General features: G+C 39.0%; 1 protein-coding gene across 1 annotated transcript; it reads right to left on the bottom strand.

Annotated features, from left to right (window-relative positions):
• Positions 1–3,106: 3,106 nt before the first annotated feature.
• On the bottom strand, positions 3,107–25,244 carry RHAG (Rh associated glycoprotein; the record flags this gene model as incomplete). Its single annotated transcript, XM_079713090.1, has 10 exons — positions 25,067–25,244; positions 14,477–14,660; positions 13,785–13,935; positions 11,590–11,737; positions 11,234–11,400; positions 8,997–9,134; positions 8,330–8,451; positions 4,188–4,261; positions 3,904–3,977; positions 3,107–3,187 (listed from the first exon to the last, which is right to left on the bottom strand). The coding sequence occupies exons 1-10, from the start codon at positions 25,227–25,229 to the stop codon at positions 3,107–3,109; spliced, it is 1,302 nt and encodes a 433-aa protein (XP_079569216.1). The 5' UTR covers positions 25,230–25,244.
• Between the last annotated feature and the right edge of the window lie 2,128 nt (positions 25,245–27,372).

The raw sequence follows: 27,372 nt of genomic DNA on the forward strand, positions 1-27,372 counted from the left end.
AGCAATGTTAATTTCCAGATTTTGATGATTATATTCTGGTTGAGAGAATATTTGTTAATAGGAAATACATACTAACATATTCAGGGATAATGAGGCCAGAAACTTAAAAGGTTCAGGAAACAGTTCCTTGTACTCTACTTCTAACTTGTTCTGAAAGCTTGAGATTGTTTCAAAATAAAAACTTGTGGAAAGTCTAGTTATTTCAAAGAGGCATTGAGCAAAATATCCAAGTATTTTCTGAGGACATTTGGTCATACTTTAATAGGTTTCATTTTAGGAGGATACCAATAAAATATGCAGAAAGTTGACATTTGAATTTATGTTGATGAAAAAATTACAAAAATATCAAGGAGCCACTTTATTGAAGTATAGCTGATGTACAATATTATATGTCACAGGTGTACAATATAGTGATTCATAATTTTTAAAGGTTATACTCCATTTTTATTTATTATAAAATATTGGCTGTATTCCCTGTATTGTACAATATATTCATGTAGCTTATTTTATACATAATAGTTTGTATCTTTTTTTTAATGTAATTTTTTTTTTTTTTTTTTAGCCATGCCACAGGGCTTGTGGGATCTTAGTTCCCCAGCCAGGGATCAAACCCATGCCCCCTGAAGCATTGGGAGCACGGAGTCTAAACCACAGGACCGCCCGGGGAAATTCCATGCATCTTTTTTTTTTTTTTTTTTTTTTTTGTATTTCGGCTCTACCAGGTCTTAGTTGTGGCACGTGGGATCTTCATTGTGGCATGCAGGATCTTTAGTTGAGGCATGTGGGATCTAGTTCCCTGACCAGGGATCAAACCCGGACCCCCTGCTTTGGGAGCACAGAGTCGTAGCCACTGGACCACCAGGGAAGTGCCCCCCCCCTTTTTATAAAATAGGGAATGCTTCATGAATTTGAGTGTCATCCTTTTGCAGGGGCCATTGCTACTCTTCACTATGTCATTCCAATTTTAGTATACGTGCTGCCCAGTCGAGCATTCAAGTAGCCAATTTAGAATAAATGTGTTGTTTTTTTTTTTGCGGTATGCGGGCCTCTCTCTGTTGTGGCCTCTCCCGTTGCGGAGCACAGGCTCCGGACGCGCAGGCTCAGTGGCCATGGCTCACGGGCCCAGCCGCTCTGCGGTATGTGGGATCTTCCCGGACCGGGGCATGAACCCGTGTCCCCTGCATCGGCAGGCGGACTCTCAACCACTGCACCACCAGGGAAGCCCCAGAATAAATGTTTTTTTTTTTGAAACCTATTGACCTGCATATCCAAATGAACTCTCTGGAGACCCTCTGAATATTGCCTTATGATCAGAGGAACGAGGAGGACTTGGGACATCCTGGTGTCGAAAACGATTCTTTGTGACGATAGCAAGAGTGGGGACAGTGGACTTTTATAGGTGAGCTTTTTCAAAAAGCCCATTTGAAAGAGAAACTCATGCAGGTTTGAAAGAAGTCACCTATTTATCTAGTAAGATATTTAGGATCTACAAATAAATTACACTATTTTCCCAGAGCAATAACATATTAAATAATTAATTGTTATTATCATTTTTCAGTTCTAGCATCTAGGAACTGAAGTCATGTTAATTATGGCAGGGCCTCACTGATACTTAAGCGCATCCTGGCAAAAGACCAGGACTCCAGAAATAGAAGAAAAATCTTCAGCGTTAACAGAGAGAAAAATAATTTATGTTATTTCCCTAGAAATGGTTTTATATGACTATGTCAGTTACCTTTTTCTAAAACTCAATTCTTCAAAATGTACCCTATAACATGAGACATTAACTTGATTTTTTTGGTAGTGAATACATAGTAACAATTTATTTGAATTGAGTATGGACTAAGTATGAGGAATGTGTGTGTATGTGTGTGTAATGTGTGTGTGTGCTTGTTACTAAAATGAATTCTAACCACCAAAGAAAAAAGACAAATGCTTTATTGTATAATAAGATTTAATCCACTGAAATTTTATACAAAACAGACATTGGTCAGATAGCATTTGAGCTCTTATTGCAAATAGTAAACATGCAAAGGAAGTTAAGCATAAGAATATTCAAACTGTGAATGAAACATGTCGCCTGCCATATCAGTAAACAAAGGATGTTGAAGCCTTAAGCCACTACCTCCTTTCTTGAGGGTGAGCCCTGAAGGAGCTCAGGATGCAAACAGCAGGATGCCTACCAGCAAGCCCTCAGGCACTGTCGCCACCCCTAGTGGTGCACCTGAGGGGGCTCAGGATGTGAAAACACAGGCTCCTGGCCCCAGATAGCTGAGGTGCACATCAAAGGAATGATTTCAACAAGCCCAGACTCTTGCATCTTCCCATACATAGAAAAGTGCTAAATTCATTAACTTGGGATGTCTGGTTGTCTTTAATTAACAGTAATCTTTTGATATTCTGACTACTTGGTCTTTGTTGCAAAACTCCTGTATATCCTGGTTCCTCCCTTACCTCTTCCAAGCAGTCCCTCAGAACTCTCTGAGAGGCTGTCTCCCGGGCTTATGTCCTCAGAAAGTCTACCAAATAGAACATGATTCTCAACTTTTAGGTTGTGCTTTTTTTTTTTAGCCGACAAAACAAAGGCATAACATTACTAACTAGACCATTTTTAAAGTCAAGAGAGCTCAGTCAAAAAACAATCATATTATTGCTTTACATACATACGTTTCTTTCTTATTTCTTATATAGAGTTCTTACATAAATTATTGTTTCATTGGCTTCGGTTTTATCATCTTTGGGATTGAAGACATACTACGTACCTTAAGACATGATTAGAAAATGTTGGTTTCTTTGTAAATTTTCCTCTATGTGGAAAAAAAAAAGTTACAAGAAAATACATGGAATGTTCACCCTGTACCTACCCACTGGCAAGAGTAATCTGGGAGTCCTGAATAGAATCCATTTGACCATCTGTTGTATGTCACATTTCTTCAACTAAACGATCATTGATGCCAAGAGACAGCACCAGATTATGTTAAAACATTTTCACACTGGACATTTGGGGCTCAGGATCTATCCATTCTGGTCCATATTCTCACTGGATGCTGCCATTTTATTTCAAGTCTAGGCAATGGGAAAAGAGGCGGAGGCACAGGAATGGTTTTTAGGCTTCATGTTCTAACTGGTTGTGGTTGCCATGTGCATGGAAATGACTGAGCATGTCCAGTTCTGTCCTCCTAGGGACCTGAAAAAAAGAAAAGATTAGGGCACTTTTGATAGTTTCTTTCACTGGGCTTGTCAGAGGTTAGTATCAAAACAAAGATTTTCTGTTATTATTATTCAAGCTTAGAAAAAACTGGAAATAAAAATTGTTTGAGTTGGGAAAAAATAATAAAACAAAAATATTTATCCCACCCACCCCGACTACATTCGCTTTCCCAAACCTGTTCTCTTTGAAAATCCCATGAAACACATCCAAATATCTATCAGTCTTAAGCTTTGCAGGAAATAATTTGGGAGAAAATGGCAATGATATAAAGAGGTAGAAACTGGAGGATGGAAAGAAGCTGATGTTTTGTTAGTCCTAGAACCTCTTGTGTACTCACTGAAATTCTTCAACCTTGCGTGCTCTACCTGTTTCGTCTACTTTTATATGTGGGGTAAAATCTCACACCACTGCCCAGGATTCTTATAGTTTTATGAGGAGCTTTTTTATTGCTCTCAGAGGAGTGAAAGGGCACTTGCCAACTAAAGTCTGTCTTTTCTTCATCCAGTTTCTGCTTTGGAAAATATCATAGCTTCTGATTTTATCTTTCTGGGCACATTTTCTCAATTTCTCTCTATAAGTAGGGAGTTCAACCAATTTTATCATAGGGGTGCCACACAGACATCTAGACATGAGGTGAGCAAAACTTTCCCTAGTGTAGTCATCATGTACGTCCTTAGAACACTATATAGTACCTCCCAATAAACGGAATCATCATAGCAGTCCTGGTCAGCTGGTTGTCCCCAGATAGGTATCTTTAGAATCAATCCTGTGAAAGTGGGGAGAAAATAAGTCATGTTATGATGCTGAAGAGGAAAATCAACTTGCAAAGTAATTAAAATACTGTTGTAAAGTCATCCCCTTGAGCTTACATGATTACTGTCAGAAGTTTAGAAAAATTTTAAATTTACCAATATTTATTATCATCTATTATGCTGAGAGCATGAGATATAAACATATGTTTACTTTTTATGCTCACCTGTGACTAGCCCTCCAACAAGTGCTGTTCCGATGGAAGAACCTAGCGCAGCTGCCTGCATGGCCATGGCAGACCTAGGAGGCCAAAAAAATTCCATTGTTTTTCCAAGCCAGCAAACAAAGCTCATCTCCTGAGGGCAAGCATGCCTGCCCCTTTCAGGCCGGAGTGCATCATTACATACTAGCAAACAAACATTTGTTACAATTTTTCTTTTATCTCATATATTTATTTTCTTTGAAACTCTTGATCAGCGTTCACAAATTCTTACAAGCACTTAAACAGGAACTACCTTTTGCTTCAGGAATGATGAAAAGATCTTCCTCAGATTCCATATATATGTGTTAGCACACGGTATTTGTTTTTCTCTTTCTGACTTATTTCACTCTGTATGACAGACTCTGGGTCCATCCACCTCACTACAAGTAACTCAATTTCGTTTCTTTTTATGGCTGAGTAATATTCCATTGTATATATGTGCCACATCTTCTTTATTTATCCATCCATCTGTCAATGGGCACTTAGGTTGCTTCCATGTCCTGGCAATTGTAAATAGTGCTGCAATGAGCATTGCGGTACATGTCTCTTTTTGAATTATGGTTTTCTCAGGGTATATGCCCAGTAGTGGGATTGCTGGATAGTTCTATTTTTAGTTTTTCAAGGAAACTCCATATTGTTCTCCATAGTGGCTGTAGAGAATGGACTTGAGGACACAGGGAGGGGGAAGGGTAAGCTGAGATGAAGTGAGAGATGTATCAAAACTACCAAACGTAAAATAGATAGCTAGTGGGAAGCAACCGCATAGCACAGGGAGATCAGCTCGGTGCTTTGTGACCACCTAGAGGGGTGGGATAGGGAGGGCTGGGAGGGAGACTCAAGAGGGAGGGAATATGGGGATATATGTATACATATAGCTGATTCACTTTGTTATGCAGCAGAAACTAACACAACAATGTAAAACAATTATACTCCAATAAAGATGTTTTTTAAAAAAAAAAAAAAAGGTCTTCCATAGAGGGTTTAGTATTTTCTAAAAATGTGGTACAAGGTTCTGACTGGCAATCTGATTCATTCAACAGCTACTTATTGGGTACTTGCTCTGTGCCAGCTTCCCTTCTAGGCACTGAGAATGGAGCAATATACAAAACAAATGTGAGCAGCCGTCTCTCCTTACTTCATCCCCCCAAAAACAATTGTGATGAAATTAAGAATCAGAAAAGCTAATTTTACCATGTATTGTAGGGACAACTCACCGAAAATATTAAAGTATCTCTATCTTAGAAGTAGTTACCTTAAAATTTAATGAGTGAAAAATTCCTTATAATTTGGGGAAGAAAAGAATGTGATAAAAAGCTATAGAAATGCATAAGGGTGTCAATGAACTAGGCATGTGGGAATCTCCTTAGCACAGTGCCTCACTCTTAACAGGCCATTAACAAATAGTTGAGTTATTGCAGGAAAGCAAACCATTGAACTAGGAGAATGTGTTGTTTCTTCCTCATCCTTCAGGGAAAAGAATGTACTTAACTCAGATTCCTTTTTTTCTCTTTATTTGAAGGGTTTATTAATTTTTTTCTACTCAAGAAAAAATTGTACGAGTAATATATGATCATTGTAAAAATTTCAAAGCCACTAATTAAGAAAAGAAGGGAAAAAGTTTAATTTCCCTCCAGTCTTATCAGTATAAACATGTAAAATATAAGCAAGTATTTTTATAAAAATGCAATCATGTCATGATACTGATTTTCCCATTAAATCTTAATGTTTTTTCAGGTCAATAAATGTAGATCTGGATCATAATTTTAATTACTAGAGTATTACACTGTACAAATATACTGTAATTATAGTTCTATAGGTTGGATATTTAGGTTGCTTCTGATGTTTCATATTTTTAAATATGCTGTGAGAATATATCCTCTTAGGAATATGCTTATGGACTTGTCCAATAATTTCCCTAAAATAAAACCTATCTGGAAATGGGATTATCAGTAAAGGTTTATATTCTTCTTAAGGGCTTTTCCAAATAGGACCTGTACAATTTATATCCCCATTTTTCCACTTTAGCCACATTCAATATTATAATTTATTAAATCTTTATCAATTTGATAACTGAAAAATGGATAACTTGTTTTAATTTGCATTTCTTTGATTACTAGCAAGGTTGAATATTTAATATGTATTTACTCATCTGATTTTCTTCTTTTGTAAGCTGCCTGTTAATTTTACCAGAATTTGCCAAGATCTTTTACAAGGTATTAAAAGATGTTTTTTGTGGGGTTTTTTTTGCGGTATGTGGGCCTCGCGCTGTTGTGGCCTCTCCCGTTGCGGAGCACAGGCTCCGGACGCGCAGGCTCAACGGCCATGGCTCACGGGCCTGCATCGGCAGGCGGGCTCTCAACCACTGCGCCACCAGGGAAGCCCTAAAAGATGTTTTTGATGAAAGTTATTCCATGATAAAATAGGCTTGGAAAACACTGAGTTAGACAAAATTAACAGCACTGTTAGAGTAAAGCTGCCGTAACTTGAAAAAATGTCCCTTAAGTATATTAACTTCTCCTTGTTCTATGCTTACCAAGAAACCCGATTTGCATTTTAATATTCTGAGTAGACACATGTGAGTAAATAGATTTGGCTCTTGTACAAATGTATTTTATCTGCTGTGTGAAATATGTGTGAATTTTACCCACACATGTGAATGGGCCTTCCAAGGCTTGCCCCCCTCAACGCCTCCTGAGTAAATTAAGAAGTTGTTAAACCTGTATACCCAAGCATTAGACTCTTAACCATGAAACCTACCCCAAATCTGACCACCCAGCAAGACCCAGCCTTTGAGAGCCAGACAGACTAGTTTTATTGCATCTATGGAACTGATCCAGGCATGATGCTCAAGAATTCCTCTATTTCTAATCCTGAGACACCTCTTAAGTGTGTGTGCAGAACATTTACACACTATAATACTTAGGAGTTGAACTCTTTAACTCAAACTTTTGTCACGCTTGATTTGCATTAAAATACATCAGTGTTTGGTCTCAACACTGTTGGGTCCTGGAAAGAACTAAAAGAAGATGTGATATTTCTGGGGTTGTCCTCCAAATTTACAAAAGTAGTAAAAAAAAAAAAAACAGAAGAAATGGGTCACCTATACACATGAAGAGGAAGCAAATTTTCTATTCAGTAGAAAATATGATGAAGCAAGTTTTTCAAATATTTATCATTACTGGTCTTAACATGGTAATATTTTAATCTGCTAAAATGGAAGAGAAACACTTTCTTTTCATATTATATAACTCCATCCAGTGGTCTTGTTGAGACATCATCAAACACATTCACCTTTTCCTCATGTTTTCAATCAAAAATCGAGCATTTTGATTCCTCCTTCCTTACTCCCTGAGTGATCTGAACTCTACAATTTTCCTAGCTGTTTTGTATGGATGACATTCATATCAAATTGTTCTAATCTTGTTGCATAAAATTACGACTGATGGCTTATGGCATCACTTCCATTCTCCTAAATTTGACTGATGGCTGTTCTTTCTCTGGCCACTTGGGGAAGAATCTAAGTCTGTTAGAGCCTGGAAGGGATTTCAGAGAATAAATAGTACAAGTCTCTCATTTTACAGATGAGAAAACTTAGAACCAGAAATGCTGAGTGACTTGTCAAAAGCCACTTAACTAGGTAGCAAAGTTGGAACCATATGCCCGTCTTTCTGATTCCCCAGATCCAAATGCTGTCCACATTATGCTAACTCATTCTTCTTTGTGTGGATTGGATGCAAAAGTTGCCAGTTCATCACATATGCCCCATATGCTTGACTTTGGTAGGACCAAGTAAAAGAGTAAGCCTACTATAATCTGAATGTGGTGATCAAATTGTCCTATCTGCAATGAGACAGTTGCCTATGGTAGAGAAATTTAAATTAACACGTTAATTAAACCAAAAAAACAATTAATAATGCTGATTAAGAAACATCTTCCAATACAATTCTTTTATCTTGGTTGTGTCTCTTTGGCTTCAATAAGAACAGTACTTACAAACTGTGGTCTGGACTGCTAAAGAAAAAGCTCTCTCATCACTGGGTTTCTCTAAGAGTAAGAGAAAACAGCACTTGACCTTGGGGAATAGGAAAACCCATTCTTTCACTCACGTGTCAGCTGTCTCCAAGGCTATGAACACAATGCTGGCGAGGCCGCCTATCACACCAGGTAAGCCGTGTAGGTTATGGACCCCACACGTATCGTGGATCCTCAGTTTAGTAGTGAAAAATGGCTAAAATTGTAAAAAGAGGAAGCTTTATTATTTTGTTAGCTATAGAGAGCTGTGTGACTGAAGTCAATGACCATGCAGGAAAATTTTTATCTGCAGGCCAGTTCCCTATCTTCATCTGACACCTGCTCACATCAAAGAATCTGAATACACTGGTGGCAAAACTGCTCATTTCAGTCTTAGGTAGATAGATTTGAAGGTGAGTGACTTTAACTCCTACTCATTCTTACCTACTGATGGTATCCTAAATCCCATGAATAGGGCTCAGAGTCCTTAATTATGCAAAACAAACATCAACAACAACAAAACCTTTAATGGAACTGCCCTGAGAAAAGTAATACAAGTACGTTCAGTTCATACTGTTATAAGTAACTGATATAAACAAAAGAAAGCAAGAAAGAGTAGAAACCACTGGAACACTGACATGTTGAATGACCCAAGGAGAGGTGCTTAGGAAAGGACTTGTCATAGCTTTTCTCTGCCGGTGGGATGTGAGAAGATGATGGGGCAGATCCAGAGTTTGACTCAGAGTGTCTGTTCATACTTACAGTCAGAAACTTGAACCCAAACACGGAGACCATTCCTGCAATGCTCCCAATGATCATAGCATAGTATGGGGTATTTGCCATGTCTGCACTAGTGCCCACAGCCACTCCTCCAGCAAGGGTTGCATTCTGAATGTGAACCTGTGTAGGGCACAGAAATGTGAGTGAGGTGAGAGGAAGGAGGAGGAGTTCAGAAGGACTATAGCAATCGTGGGTTCAGTGGATTCCACACACCACACATTCTTCAGTTGGAAGGGTTATGGATTCGTTCTTTTTTTTTTTTGATATTATTGGGGAATGGACTTTTTATTTATTTTTAAAATTTTTATTTATTTGTTTGGTTGCACTCAGCCTTAGTTGTGGCAGGCAGGCTCCTTCGTTGCGACTCAAGGGCTCCTTAACTGTGGCATGTGAACTCTTAGTTGTGGCATGCATGTGGGATCTAGTTCTCTGACCAGGGATCGAACCCAGGCCCCCTGCACTGGGATCGTGGCGTCTTAACCACTGTGCCACCAGGGAAGTCCCAGGATTCCTTTTTAAGTAGAAGGTTCTTTGTAATTTCAGAAGGCCTTTCCTCCCAGCAGTTGACACTTGGTATCCTTGTTGTAGGGTTCTTTGGTCATGCATGAGAGATCAGGTTAGTAAGACTGGTATGGAGAGGGATGTGAGGAAATCAAAAGAAGTTGTAGTAGGTGGGTGGGAATATACAGCAGTTATTCTGGCAGTGTTCTGCCTCTTTATGCAGCTTTGGAATGCATTTGTGGTTACCATGAACTGAAAGAGGCCTGTGGCCACTGTGTGCTTTTGCAGAGTCCCTGATATTCCAATAATCAAAGAGGGGATTTAGAGACATTGAAATGTACACATTACACATCAAAGACAACAGCTTTTGCAAGTGTCACTCTTCTGAGAACATTTGAGGGTGGAGGAAAGAGTAACCAGTTTCCATTTATCAGAATTCCTCAGAAAGATCATATTCTGACTGTTCTGCCAGAGGAAGACAGGTTATCAGTACTTCTGAAAGTACCACTGAGCTGTACATGTATGATTGCTTTTTATTGTTTTCAATTTTTTCTCATGAAACAATTTGTAGAGAACTGAAATACATGTCTTTAGCTATGCTTAGAAATATTTTAGTGGGACTTCCCTGGTGGTGCAGAGGTTAAGAATTCACCTGCCAATGCAGGGGACACGGGTTCAAGCCCTGGTCTGGGAAAATCCCACATGCCATGGAGCAACTAATTCCGTGCGCCACAACTACTGAGCCTGTGCTCTAGAGCCTGCACGCCACAACTACTCAGCCTGTGTGCTACGACTAGTGAAACACCTAGAGCCCGTGCTCTGCAACAAGAGAAGCCACCGCAATGAGAAGTCCGCGCACCGCAATGAAGAGTAGCCCCTGCTCGAGGCAACTAGAGAAAGCCCGCACGCAGCAAAATAAATAAATAAATAAATAAAATTTAAAAAAAGAATAATATTTTGGTACAATATCTTTTTTCTCCCTCAGCTCAGAAAAGAAGAGTGGCTGATCTGAGGATTATTCCTTCACTGATATTTCTTTAAGCTCTTAGGCAAGAAACTCAAAAGACTATTTTGGGGGAGATATAAAAAAAGTTTGATCTTGAAATAATTTTAGACATGTAAGAGTTACAAAAATATTGCAGAGGGTTTCCATATATACCACACCCGGTTTTCCCCAATGTTAACGTCTTACATCACTGTAGAACTAGGAAATTAGCCTTGCCGTAATATTATTAAATACCTTTTTGAATTTCACCAGTATTCCCACTAATATCCCTTTTCTTTTCCAGAATCCTATTCAGGATCCCACATTACATTTAGTTGTTATTTCTTTGAGAGAAGTGTCTGCTGTTAGAAAAATAAAATCAACTTGCATTCTCCCACTCTCTTTTTCTACTCTTGTAGAAATTCCTGTTTCTAAGAAAGATTTTCTAAGAACTTGGGGACAGTTAGCTATATCATTAAAGAAATATACTTCAGATCTTTCATTTTTGCATGATTATATTCCCTACTAGACTGTAAATTCCTTGATAACACTTTTAATTTGCCAGAGTACACATTTGAAGAATGAAGGAATGTTATTTTCAGATTATTCTCCAAGGTCTGCAGTGTTGTGATTTGTTCGGGCAGCTCATCAGTGATGCAGAAGTGAACTAGTCATCAGAGCAGCCATCAGGGTCGCTTAGCGAAAGTTCCATGGGGGTTAACATGGCACTTACCATATGGAGCTTGCCTCGGCTCTCAAGAAGGCTGGAGCATGCATAGGCTGTAACCACGCTGGCGGCAAGAGAGAAGTATGTGTTTACAATGGCCAAGTACTGGTTCTTTCCAGCATCAGCGATGGCCGAATTAAAGCTGGGCCAAAATATCCATAAAAAAAGAGTCCCTGTAGTAAATCACAAAAAGGGATATTAGTTCTGAATATGGAAGGCAGCCCAGGGGAAGCCGTTTGCCTTGGGCACTGACAAGATGTCTTTACTTTTATGCTTTGTTATCTAAGAGTTAGGGGAAAATAGGGGTATTCCCTTGCGTCTGACCAAATAGACAAGAATCAGGCAAGTTCATCCCAACTCACCAATCATTGCAAACAAGTCCGAGTAGTACACAGACTCTTCATTGTGATGCCCTTCTTTCAGGCTTGATCGATACAAGACGCCTGCTACAGCCAAACCAAAGTAGGCCCCAAAGGCATGGATGGTCATTGATGCTCCAATATCAGAGGCCTGAGGGTGGAAAAACATTCATGTAAATAGAAGTGAAACTCACTACAGGAGGGAGGTCAATGAAAGAACTGCTTCATGGGTTAAAGAAAAAAAGATCAAGAGAGAGAAAAAATGTGTCAGAGAAAGGGAATAAAACAGGATCGTGAAAAACAAAAAAGTGCAAGCATTGGAGCCACACAGAACTGACTTTCAGTCCTAAGTCAGGTACTTCTCTGATGTGACTTTAGACAAATTACTCTACTTTTTTGAATCTCCAGTTCTGTAAAATGGGGAAATGTTACCCAGCTAATACAGTTTGTGGTAAGATTTAGATGGGACCATGTTTTTCAACTGTTAGGTCCTTAGTGAGCACTCAATACATTTTAGGTTACTTTTCCAGGTTAGGGAGATTCTCAGTGAAATATTATGCATTGCACTTGATACAAAACAAACATGATTTTTGCATTCACTTGACATTGCAGTAAAAGCTCACTTCCTTGTAACTCAAAGACTTGAAGTTTCAAGAAGCTTCACCCTGCAATGATGATAGGAAAACCAGCTGAGGGACTTCCCTGGCGGTCCAGTGGTTAAGATCTGCGCTTCCACTGCAGGGGGCACAGGTTCTATCCCTGGTCTGGGAACTAAGATCCCACATGCTGCTCAGTGCCACCACAAAAAAAAAAAAAAAAAAAAAAAAGAAAAGAAAAAAACAAAGAAAAAGAAAACCAGCTGAGGTCCAAGATTCATTTGAAGAAGTGCATTTTAGGTCCCTCTTTAGGACACAATGGATTTGATCCAGTTTTCTACATTTCTTGTCTCTAGATGGAAAGTTCAGTGTTGCAAACCCAAGGCATTACTCTGTACTTATTAAAGTAGGAAAATGATACACATTTATTAATTTATTTAAATTTTCATGCTTGATAAACTCCTATGTACCTTTCAGGTCCAGCTTAGCTGTCACTTCCTCAGACAAGTCTTCCTTGATTCCACAGTCTAAGTTAGGTCTTTTAGGTATACTCCTTCAGAGCTGCTCTATTTATTTTTTCAAAGCATGTGTAGCAATTTATAATAATATTTTTTGTGTGTGTGTGCATGATTCTATAGGTAGATGGTTGAATGTATGATCATTTGTTGGATGTCTGTCTCCCCCACTAGGTTGTAAACCCTATGAAGACAGAGACCTTAACTATTTGTTTGTCACTGAATCACCAACACATGACACCTAGAAAGTTACCAAAAGTATTTGCTATTGAATTACATGTTCAATAGAGGCATAAATAAAATACTGGAGAGTGCCCAGAAATATTCTATTTATTTTCCTTGGGGGAATCAATGAGATTTTCATGGAGGAGAAGAAATTTCATCTAAGCTTTAATAAAAGGCTTTGAAAGAGCTATTCAATGAGTAGTTGAAATTAAATAGGAATTGATCATTGATAGAAAATGTATTTTAATAAAAAGAGTTGTAGAGCTAGAAAATTCTGGATTTGAATTCAGATTCAGGCAAGTAAGTCATTTAGCATCTGTGATCATCAGTTTTATCGTGTATAAATAGTAACATCATAATACCTACTTTACACTGTTGTGGTGATACTGCAATTAAATAATGTTTATAAGGGCTTCCCTGGTGGCGCAGTGGTTGAGAGTCTGCCTGCCAATGCAGGGGACACGGGTTTGAGCCCTGGTCTGGGAAGATCCCACATGCCGCGGAGCAACTAGGCCCGTGAGCCACAACTACTGAGCCTGCGCGTCTGGAGCCTGTGCTCCACAACAAGAGAGGCCGCGATAGTGAGAGGCCCGTGCACTGCGGTGAAGAGTGGCCCCCACTTGCCGCAACTAGAGAAAGCCCTTGCACAGAAACAAAGACCCAACGCAGCCATAAATAAATAAATAATAATAATTAATAATAATGTTTATAAAACTCCTGGTTTACAGTAGGCACCCAAATGATGACTTGATTACTATTTGCTATGGTATCACTGTCACCAAGGTTTGTCCCTGAATATAGTGGGCATCCAATACATGTGTTGTGATGTTCAAAGCTAGGTAAGTATCACTAGAACACTCACCCCAAATACCTCGACAACCAGATGTTCATTGACAGCAAAGACAGCAATTTCTAAAATTGTCATGGTCAGCATTTGGATTGGACTTGTTTTTCCCAGGACAGCTCCAAAAGAAATCAGAACTGCGACTGTACTGAAGTCTGCATTTATCATGCTGAGGGAAGAAGAAAGAAGACATTGAAGAATAATTCACACCCCACATATGTGAGTTGTAATGAACTACAGCATCAGCCTGTCCAGAGTTCAAGGGCCCTCTTCCCACCTGTTCCCATCAGGTGCTTCTCCCAGGCCTACTTTTATCCTCTCCCACGTCCTTGCCCACCCCCATCTCCAATTACCATACAATCTTTAGTTGCTCTCACATTTCCTTTAACCTACCTGTTCTTTACCTCATTTAGGGTTTTACCTTAATAAGGTTAAGGAATAATAATTATTATTACCTTAATAAGGAAGGAATAATAATTTTATGGAAGGAGATTTGTCATACCCTTAAGGTCAAATCATAGTGGATATAGACATGAATGTATGGTCCAGCTCAGTTGAGCAAGGCATTGATTTAGATCCTTGGATCCCAACGATCTTCTATCATGGAAAGGAAACAATCTGCAAGCCAGTTCAGAGGCTGACTGTCAAGAGACTAAGCAGAGAAACAATTGCTCTGAAAGCACAATGGTTGGAAAATAAGGGGTGCTCACTTTTTGATTTCAATGTGGAATTTCTCTCCATGGCTCTGCAGGATCCCCTGTGCAATAGTGCCCCACTGGAGGCCCAGAGCAGCAATGAGTAGGTTGATGCCCACACTGCTGAAGCCATATTTTCGCAAGAAGGTCATGAGGAAGCCAAACCCAGCAAATATCATAACGTGCACATCTTGGAAGACTGCAAAAGAGCAGAGGAAAAAAAATCTGCATAAGAGGACCACTCAGAAAGTGTTACATCATAGCATATTCCATTTACTAAGTGTTACATCCTTTTCAGAGAACACTACAAAGGGAATGTTAACTGGGCTGCCAAAGGCTGGGTTCAAGTGCCAGCTTCGTTACTTACCAGCCAGGAGACCTTGGGCAAATTATTCAGTGTTTGAGCCTTTTCTTGGAAGACTATGCACTATCATACCAGTGTGTCTTTCATCCTCTCCCTGAAGAGTTTTCCATTACTTTCCACCTGAGGAAAACTTTGCAAAACACAGTGCAAGTATCACCTGCTCTTTCAGACTTTCCCAATATTTTCAGGGAAAATTAATATTTCCTCTTGTCTTTCCCAAACCTCAGCTTTAGCATTTGTCACATTGCATTACCATTTATTTAGCACGTATCACACTGTAATAGTTATTTGGAGAGGTGTCCATTGCCTGCACTAGATTGTGAGTTTCCTGATTGAAGGGATTAGGGCATACTCATCCTTTGCTCCCCTGAATCTGTCATAAAAGCGTGCATATAGGAAAAGAGGCAACATTGACTAAATCAATGAGCTGCTGTCTTTATCTATCAAATGTGTATAATAGGACCAGCCCTGGAAATCTTACTAGATCATTATTCAAGTCATATGGGATAATGTCTTTGTTAACACTTTCTAAGCCAATGGAAGGAAGGCTGTATCCTCTTGAGGAACAGATACTTGACTTGGTTCTGGAGCTGTAGGCTGATATCCCCCAATTGTATCATGTGACTGTGAGACCTTGGGCAAGTCACTTATTCTCTGGGAGCTTCAGTGTTCTCATCTGCAATACTGCAAAAGCTATATTTCACATTTCCTAGGGCTGTAGGGAGTGCTGCCAGGGGACAGCTCTCCCTTCCCTCTGGGAAACACTCTTGTCTTATACAGGTCACAGGCCTTCCCTCGGGAAGCCTGAGCCCAGTGTCTGGTTCACATGTGCATCCCCTTGCCTCAGGAGAGGGCCACCTGAAGCTAGACAATCCCAGTCTCAGAGTTTCTGGTGGGGTCAGCTGAGGCTTCTCTCTCTTCCCAAACACTTCTGCTGCAGGTGTTCATAAGACACTCCCGAATAACCTTCTTTCAGGCTAATGTCGCTCTTAGCACCTTCCCTTTGGGCTCCCCTCGTCTCTGTAGAACTGTCCTGACTCTCTCCCCAACACAGCTTGCATACTACATTTTTTCCAAACTTTTCGGATTAAACCCGATCAACTAATCTGTAGCAGTGATCACAGACCTGGAAGTGGATGAAGATGCTGTCTTTCCAAAGATTCCCAGTATTTGAAAAGGGCTGGTTGGAGCCATGGGGACTTACCCTACCATTTTACTCTATGACAAATAGCAGGACAGACAGAAGTTGGTATCATAGGCTGAATTACGAGGTTCCTTTGGTGGTCTAGAAGCTAGTCTCACTTGTATTTGAGTGCTGCAAATGTAATAAAGAGAATGAGAAAGCCAGACCAAACTTGCTGATTCGGGCACACACAGTGTCATTATTCTTTCGACCCCATCCAAGCAGTGAGCCTTTTGGTCATTTTATTGTTTGTTGGTGCAACCTCCCAAGACAGTCAGTCTGAGGAGGGTGAAAAAGGAAAAATTAGATTTCTGAAGATTCCCTCTCCTTAGCAGCTTTGAGGGAGGTCTCAGAGAGGAGAATGCTGCAGTCTTTTTTTTTTTTTCCTAGTGAGATAATGCCTATTGGCAATAATCTGACTTATACCCGCATTCTGGATGCCCACCCTCATCTCATATCTTCCCAGAGAACTTCAGAATTGGGATTTTACCTGACCTGCCGATGGGCAACTGTCAACTAACATCAACCTGTTTGATTTTGGAAATATAGGTGACTACATACATTCATCTGTTTTTACAGATTGTTTTACCACTATTTAAATTTTTTATGTAAACATTTGATTTAGATCATAGACTAAGTTGGAGTGGAGCTCAGAGAGTATGCACGACTTACTGTTTATGATTTTCCTCGACCTTTCTGCAACTCAGTTTTCTCCTCTTTAAAGAACAGTTTGGATTAGATGAAGCCCAAAGTCTCTACTAGCTCTATAAGTTGTTTCATTTATTTTATTTTGTTTTTAGGTCAGGACTCTAAGATCTAGAGAAGTTAGGTGAGTTGTTTATAATCACAAAACTAAAATAAAAATAAGAACTCAGTCTCACTGTCTTCACTGTGTTTTTTTTTTTCATTACGCCAAGTTGTTTTTCTAAACATTCTTTTCTTTTTTCCGAGAGTACTCTTGTTCCTCCTGTCATCAGCTGATTTTAAAGTGTGCAATAACCAACTAATTTAAAAATTGATTTAACTAATTTTGTAATGTCTCACACTGGGAGTAATAATTATTCAGATTCTATCCCCCTCTTCCTTTGTTGGAAAACCAGACATTATATAGAGGGAGGAATTTCTTGTATTAACAGTGCTCCACTGTTTCCCACCCCTCCCCCAAATCTAATTCTTGTTACTGCTTTTCGCCACAATGGGGGCTTTAAGAACCTCCTCTAAGAGAGCTCACAACGTTGAGAAGGCTCTTGACAAATAATGATTCTGTATGAAAGGTATGGATAAAAAGCTTTATAAACAGTTAGGATTATGTATTGTCTTTCATCCTGCACTAGGAATTTTTTTTTGCGGGTGGGGACAAAGGAGAGGGTCATGAGTTTAGTTTTATGGTGCAAGACTCTGCCATTAAAGGAATTAAGTATCCTCTTCATAGAAGGAAAAAGGGATTTCTTTAGTGATTGGAACTTTTGTGAAGTCTCTGACAGGTTTTAAGGACTGCCAAGACTTGTCTAAATCAGATATTCTCAGTAGCAGGCAATTTTAAAAAATTGAAGTATAGTTGATTTACAATACTGTGTTAGTTTCAGGTATAAGGCATAGTGATTTGCCTTTTTTTTTTTTTTTTTTTTTTTTTTTTTTGTGGTACGCGGGCCTCTCACTGTTGTGGCCTCTCCCGTTGCGGAGCACAGGCTCCGGATGCACAGGCTCAGCAGCCATGGCTCACGGGCCCAGCCGCTCCGCGGTATATGGGATCCTCCCAGACCGGGGCACGAACCCGTATCCCCTGCATCGGCAGGCGGACTCTCAACCACTGCGCCACCAGGGAGGCCCTGCCTTTTTTTTTTTTTTCAGATTATGTTCCATTATAGGCTATTACAAGATATTGGGTAACATTCCCTGTGCTATATAGTAAATCCTTGTTGCTTATTTACTTTATGTATAGTAGTTTATGTCTGTTAATCCCATACTCCTAATTTGTCCATCCCTGTTCCCTTTCCCCTTTGGTAACCATAAGTTTGTTTTCTATGTCTGTGAGTCTGTGTCTGTTTTGTATATAGATTCATTTGTATTATTTTTTAGACTCCATGTGTAAGTGATACAGTATTTGTCTCCATCAATAGCAGGCAACTTTAACCTCTAAAGTAAACTTGGCAATGTCTGGTATTCTTGTTCTATATTTTACTTCACATTTATCTTGGACTAGGGTATCTTTTAAGCCCTGATAACTCAATGCCTTTAAAATGCAGCTGATGATTCCAACTCTCCCTCTCCTACCACCAACCAACAAAAAAAATGAAACAGAACCTTCCTTCTCCTCTATTTGTTGTACACGCCTGCTGCCTAGAATGTCCGCCCCATCCCACCTCCAACACTTTTTCTTTTTTTGGCCACGCCACGTGGCTTGTGGGATCTTACTTCCCTGACCAGGGATTGAACCTGGCACGCTGGCAGTGAGAGTGCCGAGTCCTAACAACTGGACCGCCAGGGAATTCCCCTATACCCAACACTTCTTTACCTGGCATACTTCTAGATGACCCTCAAGAACCAGATGCTCTGCACAGTGTTGCTGGGCACAGCTGTAACATTGTGCACGTTCCTCTGGTTTTATTTCATTTGTTTATGTGCTTGTCTATGCCCGTTTATCATCAATTTTTCTTTGTTTCAGTGTGTTATAATCTATCACCGACATACCATTATTATTTTTAATGCTCTATTTATCCCCAATTTGGCTAGCTGGTGCTCTTTCAGGTAGGATCTTGTGTTCTCTTGACACGCCCCCATTAGTCTTTATGCACTTGGCTTACCTTGAGCTTTCTTTGCCCTGACCTGGAATGAGCCTCTGAGGGGAAAATGGTAGTTAGAAGCCAAGATATGGGTTCTGTTTGTGCTCATTGCTTCCAGTCCTTTTAAGTAAACAAAATGAGTCAACTCAAAGGCAGCATACAGGAGGCTGGTATCTTATTGTTAGATTATAAAACACAGCATGTTAATTCAAGCATTGTATCACTTAGGATAGCAGCAAACAATTTCCTAGGAATCATTACCCTGCACTTTTTGGAACCTTTTGCCTGTCTATATCTAGATTTGCTGAATCTTTTGTAATAAATGAACTGAATGAGGAATTCCCTGGTGTTCCAGTGGTTAGAACTCGGTGCTTTCACTGCCCTGGCCTGGGTTCAATCCCTGGTCAGGGAAATAAGATCCTGCAAGCCGCACGGCGCAGCCTGCCTGCCTGCCTGCCTGCCTTCCTAAATAAATAAATAAATAAAATGATATCTGAATAAATATAGGAGCATATTCTTAAATTGAGATTTTAAAAATCATCGTACTAATCTGTTGCTGGTATTGAAATTCATAAAATAATTTCTAGTGCTGTGTACATTCGTTGCCAGTTTACCTATATCTTCAGTAATTCTTCAAGTGTGATCTGCAGACATCTTGGGCATCTTGGAAGCACTTTCAGGGAATCTGAAGTTAAAATTATTTTTATGATAATTCTAATTCAGGATGATATTTGACTTTTTCACTGTGTTGATATTTCCGCAGATGATGAAAAACAATGGTATAGAAAACTACTTGTACTTTAGCATGAATGAAAGCAGTGGCACCAAGCTGAATTAGTAGTCTGGTATTCTTCATGACCACACACTTGCAGTAAAAAAAGGCCAATTTTACTTACAAATTCCTTGATGAATCAGTAAAAATTATTAATTGTAACTACTGACCCTCTCATACATGTCTTTACACATAAAGCACTACTGAAACATGATCGTTGTCTCAGAAAAGAAAAAGCACGTTTGTTATTGTTTGAGTTATGAACTGAGTGAGCAACTTTTCCACAGAACTCCTTTTTTTTTTTTTGGAAAAAATTGATATAAACTATGGTTTTTCAAATGGGTATTAACTTTTTCTGAAAAATGAACGAAATGATGTTTTGATTTCAATGAAAAGAACTCACAATATTTGTTGCCAGTAATACATTTTGAGTTTTAAAAAAACTTAGAATTCCACCAGAAACTAATGCAACATTGTGAATCAACTATACTTAATTATATAAGAAGTAAATTAAAAAATTAGAAGTAAATTAAAAAATTAGAATTTCAGAAAATTTATGTCTGCCACTACAAGCTTGTCAGTTTTCTGAAACTTCTTGGGGTTTCTGGTGAGATTTTTGGTGATATTAACAAGTATCCTTTTTTGATATTATATAATGAAATATGTCAACATTTGGAGTATCCGCATAACTGTGAATCAGTATTTTTCAAATGATCAATGTAACAAGATCACACATGGGATCCACTCAAAGTTCAAGATAGACTAATGGATTCTAATATTTAACAGAGGACATAAAGTTCGTTGATGTGGTTTTAATGTCCTGTAGGCATTAAAGACCTTGTGTTTGTAGAATCTCTAATAACATGTTAACAGCCTTCAAGGAGCCTTCTCCTTAAACTTTACTTTTCTCTAGTCTTGCTACGTGTTAGCAAGGATTAGTTGACAGTCACAGCCAAATGTCATTCCTTTTCAAATTATTTGCCTCAACAAAGTGGCCAACACTTTGCTGGGTGCCATGAAGGCCAAAAACCGTGGAGTGTATTTAGTTCCTCAAATGAGTTTCTCTGGGGTCCGTCATGACATGCAATGTGATATTCAGGTGTGTTGCCCACTTCTGTAGTTGTGCCCTGGGATGGGAGCAGATGCCAGGATTTCTCTGCATTGCATAGTGAGGAATACAAGAGAGGAGAGAGATGAATAAACTTATATCCTATTGAATTTATTTTAAATATAAATTAAGGTCCTACTTTATTTATTTGTGAAAAATTCATAGCTTTCACCACACTGCAACTGAGAACTGGTGAAACTCCCTGTGAGCTTCTTAGGCAGGAAATGAGGCTCTTCTGTGCTTGAACCCCTGAACTTGGCACAGTCCATGGTGCTAGGTAGGTGCCCCCAAATGTTTGTTGACTTGACTTGAACTTTGCTTCTTAGTGAGTGAATATTTAATAATCTTCTCTCCAGTGACTTATGCTGTTGCATAAGTTTGATGTACGTCAATTGTTTGAAATGTACGAAAAAATATATAGGTATAATTAGTATAATTGTGTGGTTTCTAGGGCTGTTCTACAAAATATCTTAACCAGTGATAACATAGCTGAACTGGAAGATTAGTACTAACCAGAATTTTAGATCTTGGGAGCCACCTTACAGAAGAGAGAACTTTTAATTGTGTATAGACTTGAGTTATGGGGAGCATTTTGAATGAGTGAAGACTGCCTTCCATGTAAAATTTCACTTTGTGTTCTGCTTAATGCCCTTCTTCTGGGCCCCCAGGGGCCTCTATTGCTTAAATTCTTCTTCCCTATCCTGCCCCCACCTATGTCTTGGCTTCACTACCCTTACAGTGAGGAAGATGTTGTGGTTTGTGTGTGTCTGTGTGTCTGTGTGTGTGTGTTGGCTGTTGATTGTTAATCATTATTATTATTGGAACTGTGATTTGATGTTTCCTTAAAGAAGTGAAAAAGAATCCTGCCCTAGATATCATTTTTTGATCCCTCTCTTGTTTTCATGTTTGATACAGCTGATATAACAGAAAATCCTTTTAGCGATACTTTCAAGTTATAGCCAGAATTTGACCATTTCTCGGAACTTCCTCCATTATGACCTTGGTCCCGCCTACTTTCATATCTCTTCAGGATTACTGGATGGTTCTCATAATATGACTTCCTAGTTGTTCCCTTGATCCCCTACAAACTCTTTTCTACTTAGCATCCAGAAGAATGTCTTTAAAACTTAAGTCATATCATACTCCTCCTCTCAAAGTCCTCCAATTGTTTATCAACTCATAATAAAAACAGTTTGCTTACAACGGTCTACAAGGCTCTGTAGCACCCGAACTCTCACACTTCTGAGTTTGTTTTCCCTGCTTGCTCACTGCGTTTACTAAATACCCCAGGGCCTTGGCGCTTGCTGTTTCTTCCATATAAAATGTCCTTGTTCCGTTTCCATATAGCTTATTCTCTTGCCTCTTTTAGTTCTGTTTAATGTCACTTCATATCAAAAAGACCTATCCAGACTCTACATTAACTGCCTTTCTCAATCAGATTTCTCATTTAAACCATGAAACAAGACAATGATTTAAGTAATTATTTTCTAGTTCTCTCAAAGATGGTACAGGATTGGTACCACTGTATAAGCACAGAAGAGAAGTTAATTAATTGTACGCAGTGGATGCCTTGGGCTAGTAAGACTTAATTCATTCACATAACTCTGGTTGAGAAAGGCTGAAAGGATATCCCCCTTGTCCAGGTACATCTGTTTTTGTAAATATTGCTTTGTTTATTGCTGTGGCATTTTATTACCATGTGAGTGTGTGTGTGCGAGTGTATGGCAGTGTGCTGTGTGTATGTATAACATACAAGCAAATATATACATGTATACGTTTGCTTGTATTATACGCAGATATGCATATGTATATGTATATATATACACATATATACATATATGTATATATGTGTAAATGCTTTTCCCCTCCCAGCACAGCATACATATGAATATGAATATATATATACATATTGAATATATATCTATTCATATATATATGTATATGTGTGTGTGTGTGTGTGTGTGTGTGTGTGTGTGTGTATATATGGTCTGGGTTTCCCCATTGGAATGTAATCTTCATAATGAAATAGAGCAGGACCCTATGGTCCTCCCCCCATCCATGTTCTCCACCTGCCTTTTGTCTGTGGAAAAACTCTAGCCAAAGAATAAGTTTAATAGAAGTGAGAAAATGCAGAAGCAAAGAATAGCAGTCCAAAAAGACTAAATAATAATAGTTTAGTCCTTAACCAAAGTCAAGGACCTTTAGTTCCTCCTCATGGGCTATGGATAATACCCTGAGCCGCATGCTGTGAGCTGCCTTATAGACACCGAAACCCCGGCCAGGTGGAAGAAGTTAACTACATGATGAACAGACTGTAGCCATGACATATGCTGTCACAGTTCTGAGAATTGGCCTCAAAGAAATGGGAACAAACCAACCCTGGAACTAAAGACTAACTGTACTTAATCAATATGACACTGATCAGACCCCTGATGACCAATATCAAGAGGACTGTCAGAGCTGACTGTGCTGTTTCTGCATGTAGCCCCCTCCCTCCGTCTATAAAAGCTCTTGCGCCCAGATTGTCGGGGGGCGGGGGGGAGTTGGCCTTTGGACAGGAGTCTGCCCTCCCCCTCAGTTGCAGCAGCTATAATAAAGCAAACCTTCCTTTCCACCAAACTTGCTTCTTTATTGGCTTTTGAGCGGCGAGCAGCCAGACTCCACTTTCGGTAATAGTAAGGGCGTGGACTTTGCTTGTTTTGTTTGCTTTGCTTTATTTACTGCCTAGAGCCTAGGACCTTGAAGATGGCTTGATGAGAATTGGGAGCTAAATAGATATTTTCTTAATGCATCATAAAATGAATGAATTTCTGTGTTCCTTGCAAGCAGAGTATAAAGGTTATATGATTGCTAGGCGATTGAAAAAAATGACCATGTTTACTAACTCTTCTCTCCAACTTGGCTTTTATCTTAAATTCTGAATTGAAGTTTTACCTATGAGTGTTGACACTGGAACTGAGAGAATTCAGCTTGAATTATGAAAATTACAAAGCTTTTGATCTCTTAAGATAACTTTATTTGAATAACACTAATCTTAGATTATAGTTTTGGCATTTTGTTTCTATGCCATACTGCAGCTCTTCGTTTACATGTGTACCAAACAGTGGAGTCTTACAATAAAGACATCTTACTTGTTTTATCTTTGAGTAAGTTTGCTGTAGCACATGCTTGGTGCATAGTAAAAATGTTTACTGGATGAAGAAACGAAATGTACAAAAGCATACAGAGTTGAACAGAATTCTTTTCTGTTTTGGTGTTCTTGAACTTGCAAATTATAAAATTCTTTCATCAAGAACCCTTTTGGATATCGATGTAGTGTAAAGAGAACTAGATTTGGACCCCGAGTCTCTGACTTATGGTCCTAACTCTGCCCTTAACTTGCGAACGTGCATTTTGGCTGAGTCGCTTGGCAACTCTAGGTCACAGTTTCTACATGAGAATACTCCCCATTATATAAACTCCCTCAAAAATGTGTAGGAATGAGAGAACAAATGTCATATTTTTTAAAAAAGCTTAGACATATGCTATAGAACTATAATGAATATTGTTACAAAAATAATTTAATAAATTAATAAAATTTAACATCTAATAAATAATAAATACTAAAATTATTTGTGCCTCACTGAAAAATCAGTCTGTATAACAGGATTATATTACAGCCTCTCTCCCTGGTTAACAAGGTGATGAATATGCCTGGCTCATAGTAAGCAGTCAGTAAATGGTAGTTATTATTTTTATACTAAGTATTTCATAGCCTGCCTGTCCAAACTTGAAACTAAATCCCTTCTTTCCTCCAGTCGCCTTTCCCAGGGAAGGGTCCTGCTTTTAAAATATGTCAGGTGCTCACACGTTTCTTCTCCTCTCAGAGGAACAAACGGTCTTCCTTTCAGAGTATTGTAAAACCTCGAGTACATCATTTACATCCTATATCATCCTTAATACGCCTTCTTATACCTTAAGACCCTTACATGAATTCCTTCTCAATATTCCATTTTGTTTCTACTCTTTCTCCTCCAAAGTTAACTTTGAGTCTTTTTTTTTGGAGGGGGGGATATTTTTATACCTTGCAGAACTAGTGATGAAGGGAAAAATATGGTCATTTAGCAGCATGTAGGCAACACAAAATATTGATCAATTATTTACATTTTCAGCTTCTTGTTCTGACATTTTAATAAACACAGATTCTATCCAAACACATTAACTACAGAGACCAGATGCCCCAGCATAAACTTATAATAACCTTAGCACTCAGAATTATCACATAATTCTATAAGGAGCTCCCATGTAGAGTGCTAGGGGTTACAGTATTCACAGACCTCACATTCTGAGAACCTAAAATGGGTTCACATTCTGAGAACCCAGAAATGTACAATAAGAAGCACATTGCTTACTCACGAGGATACAAGTCAAGGTATCTGTCCACATCCACGGTAGGTGACTTGGTGCTGTTGGGCTGCTGGGAAACGTTCTGATCCGTTTCATACCGAACAAATAATCCAAATAAAACAATCATGGCAACTTCCAGGCCAATGGCCATGAGAGGGAATTTGAACCTCATGTCTGTGGCAAAGGACAGAGGCACACTGAGGGCTTCGCGGTCTGTGGGAGGTTGATAAGGACAGAGGGGCTGCTCTGTTTGTAGAATTAGGCTGCGTGCTCAAGGCACTCCAGTGACATTGCAAGAAAAAAAATGGGCAAGACTGGTGAAAACGCCCCATCCACTGGAGTGAATTATGCTCTGTAATCAAACTGTTGTGAATGCTGGTTTGAAGAAAATACAATATAGGTTGAAAGAAGGCAGCTGATGGAAATGATCTATTGCACACAAGTGTCTAGACTCTTTTTCCCCCTTTTTATTACATTTTTAAATTAACTTAAAAAATTTTATCGGAATATAGTTGATTTGCAATGTTGTGCTGTACAACAAAGTGACTTAGTTATACATATACATATATCCACTCTTTTTAAGATTCTATTCCCGTGTAGGTCATCACAGAGTACTGAGTAGAGTTCCCTGTGCTATACAGTAGATTCTTATTAGTTATCTATTTTATATATAGTAGTGTGTATATGTCAATCCCAATCTCCCAATTTATTCCTCCCCCCACTTTTCCCCTTGGTAACCGTAAGTTTGTTTTCTACATCTGTGACTCTATTTCAGTTTTTTAAATAGGTTCATTTGTACCATTTTTTAGATTCCACGTACAAGTGATATCATATGATACTTGTCTTTCTCTGTCTGACTTACTTCACTCAGTATGACAATCTCTAGGTCCGTCCATGTTGCTGCAAGTGGCATTATTTCTAGTGTCTAGACTCTAATGTAACTTTAATTCAGCAGAAACTTGGTGCTAATTGTATGACAGGCACTGAGCTGGGCCCTCTAGGAGACACAAAAGTAAGCAAAGTATAGAATGGGTCTATTAAGTTCCTTGAGGAAGCTAATCTAGTTGGGAAGACAGAAATGTAAGCAAGTGATCATATAAAAACAGATAAGTAATATAACAGTGTCTGTAAGAGTATTGGGGAACATAAATAAGGCAGCAATTCACTTTGTCTTGGTCCAAGAACACTACTAGCACATGAAATGCTATGGATGGAGGCATTAAAAAAATAAATAGGCTTTACCAGTAGAACAGAAAGAGGGACTAGCATAAGGCTTGGAAGAACATGGCATATTTGAGGAATAGCAATTCGTTAAGTAAAGCTGGGAGAAATGGGGAGGGACCAGGTGTGGGGTAGCTGGTGATAAAGCTGTAATTGTAGCTGGGCTGGATTATAAAGGGTCTTGCATTCAGTATTAAGAATGCTGCATATATACAATGGAATATTACTCAGCCATAAAAAAGAACAAAATAATGCCATTTGCAGTGACACGGAAGGACCTAGAGATTATCGTACTGAGTGAAAGATGGCACCACAGGAGTGGATTCAGATGGTTAACTTCGGGGACACACGTGTACGTCCCTCACTTTGATTTCTGGTTTTGCAGTGGCCCAAAGGGTGCTTGTGATAATTCCAACAGATCATAAAGGCAAAGTACTAACGCTGATAAACTCTACACAAGGTTGTAAAAAACCAAGTAACAGGGAATTCCCTGGCAGTCCAGTGGTTAGTACTCTGAGCTTCCACTGCAGGGGGCCTGAATTCCAAGTTTGATCCTTGGTCAGGGAACTAGGATCCCATATGTATCTAGTGAAGAAAAGATTTTTCCTGTCCCCAAAAAGGCTCTTTCCACCTCTTAGGGCTCTAGCTGGGGGGCCCTGTGTTTCGTCATCATCCTACATGGCTGTGGAATTATTTCCCAGAATATTACCACCGAGCTGGGTTACAGGACCAGAGTGAGCACCAGCACACCCAAAGCAGCTGTCTGAGGTGTAGGCCCTTGTCTTAAGCCAAGGGTTCTTAACATTTCTGTGCTATGGACACTTTTGGCAGTTTGTTGAAGCCTCTGAATTTCTTCTCGAAATATTTCTTAAATGTACAAAATAACATGCATAGAATTATCAAGGTAACCAGTTGCATTGAAATTCATTGATCAAAATATAATAAAATCCAAAAGTCTGATGTAGATGCTTCTTCATAATATAGAAAATAACAAGATCTAGTGGCATTTCTAATAACTAGTATAATTTCAAAGTAGGAGTATGAGTATAAACAATTATTACTCATTATTTTAAGATATTTGGAACAAGTATAAT

The sequence above is a fragment of the Hyperoodon ampullatus genome (genome assembly GCF_949752795.1).
Source record: "Hyperoodon ampullatus genome assembly, chromosome: 10".
NCBI lineage: Eukaryota > Metazoa > Chordata > Mammalia > Artiodactyla > Ziphiidae > Hyperoodon > Hyperoodon ampullatus.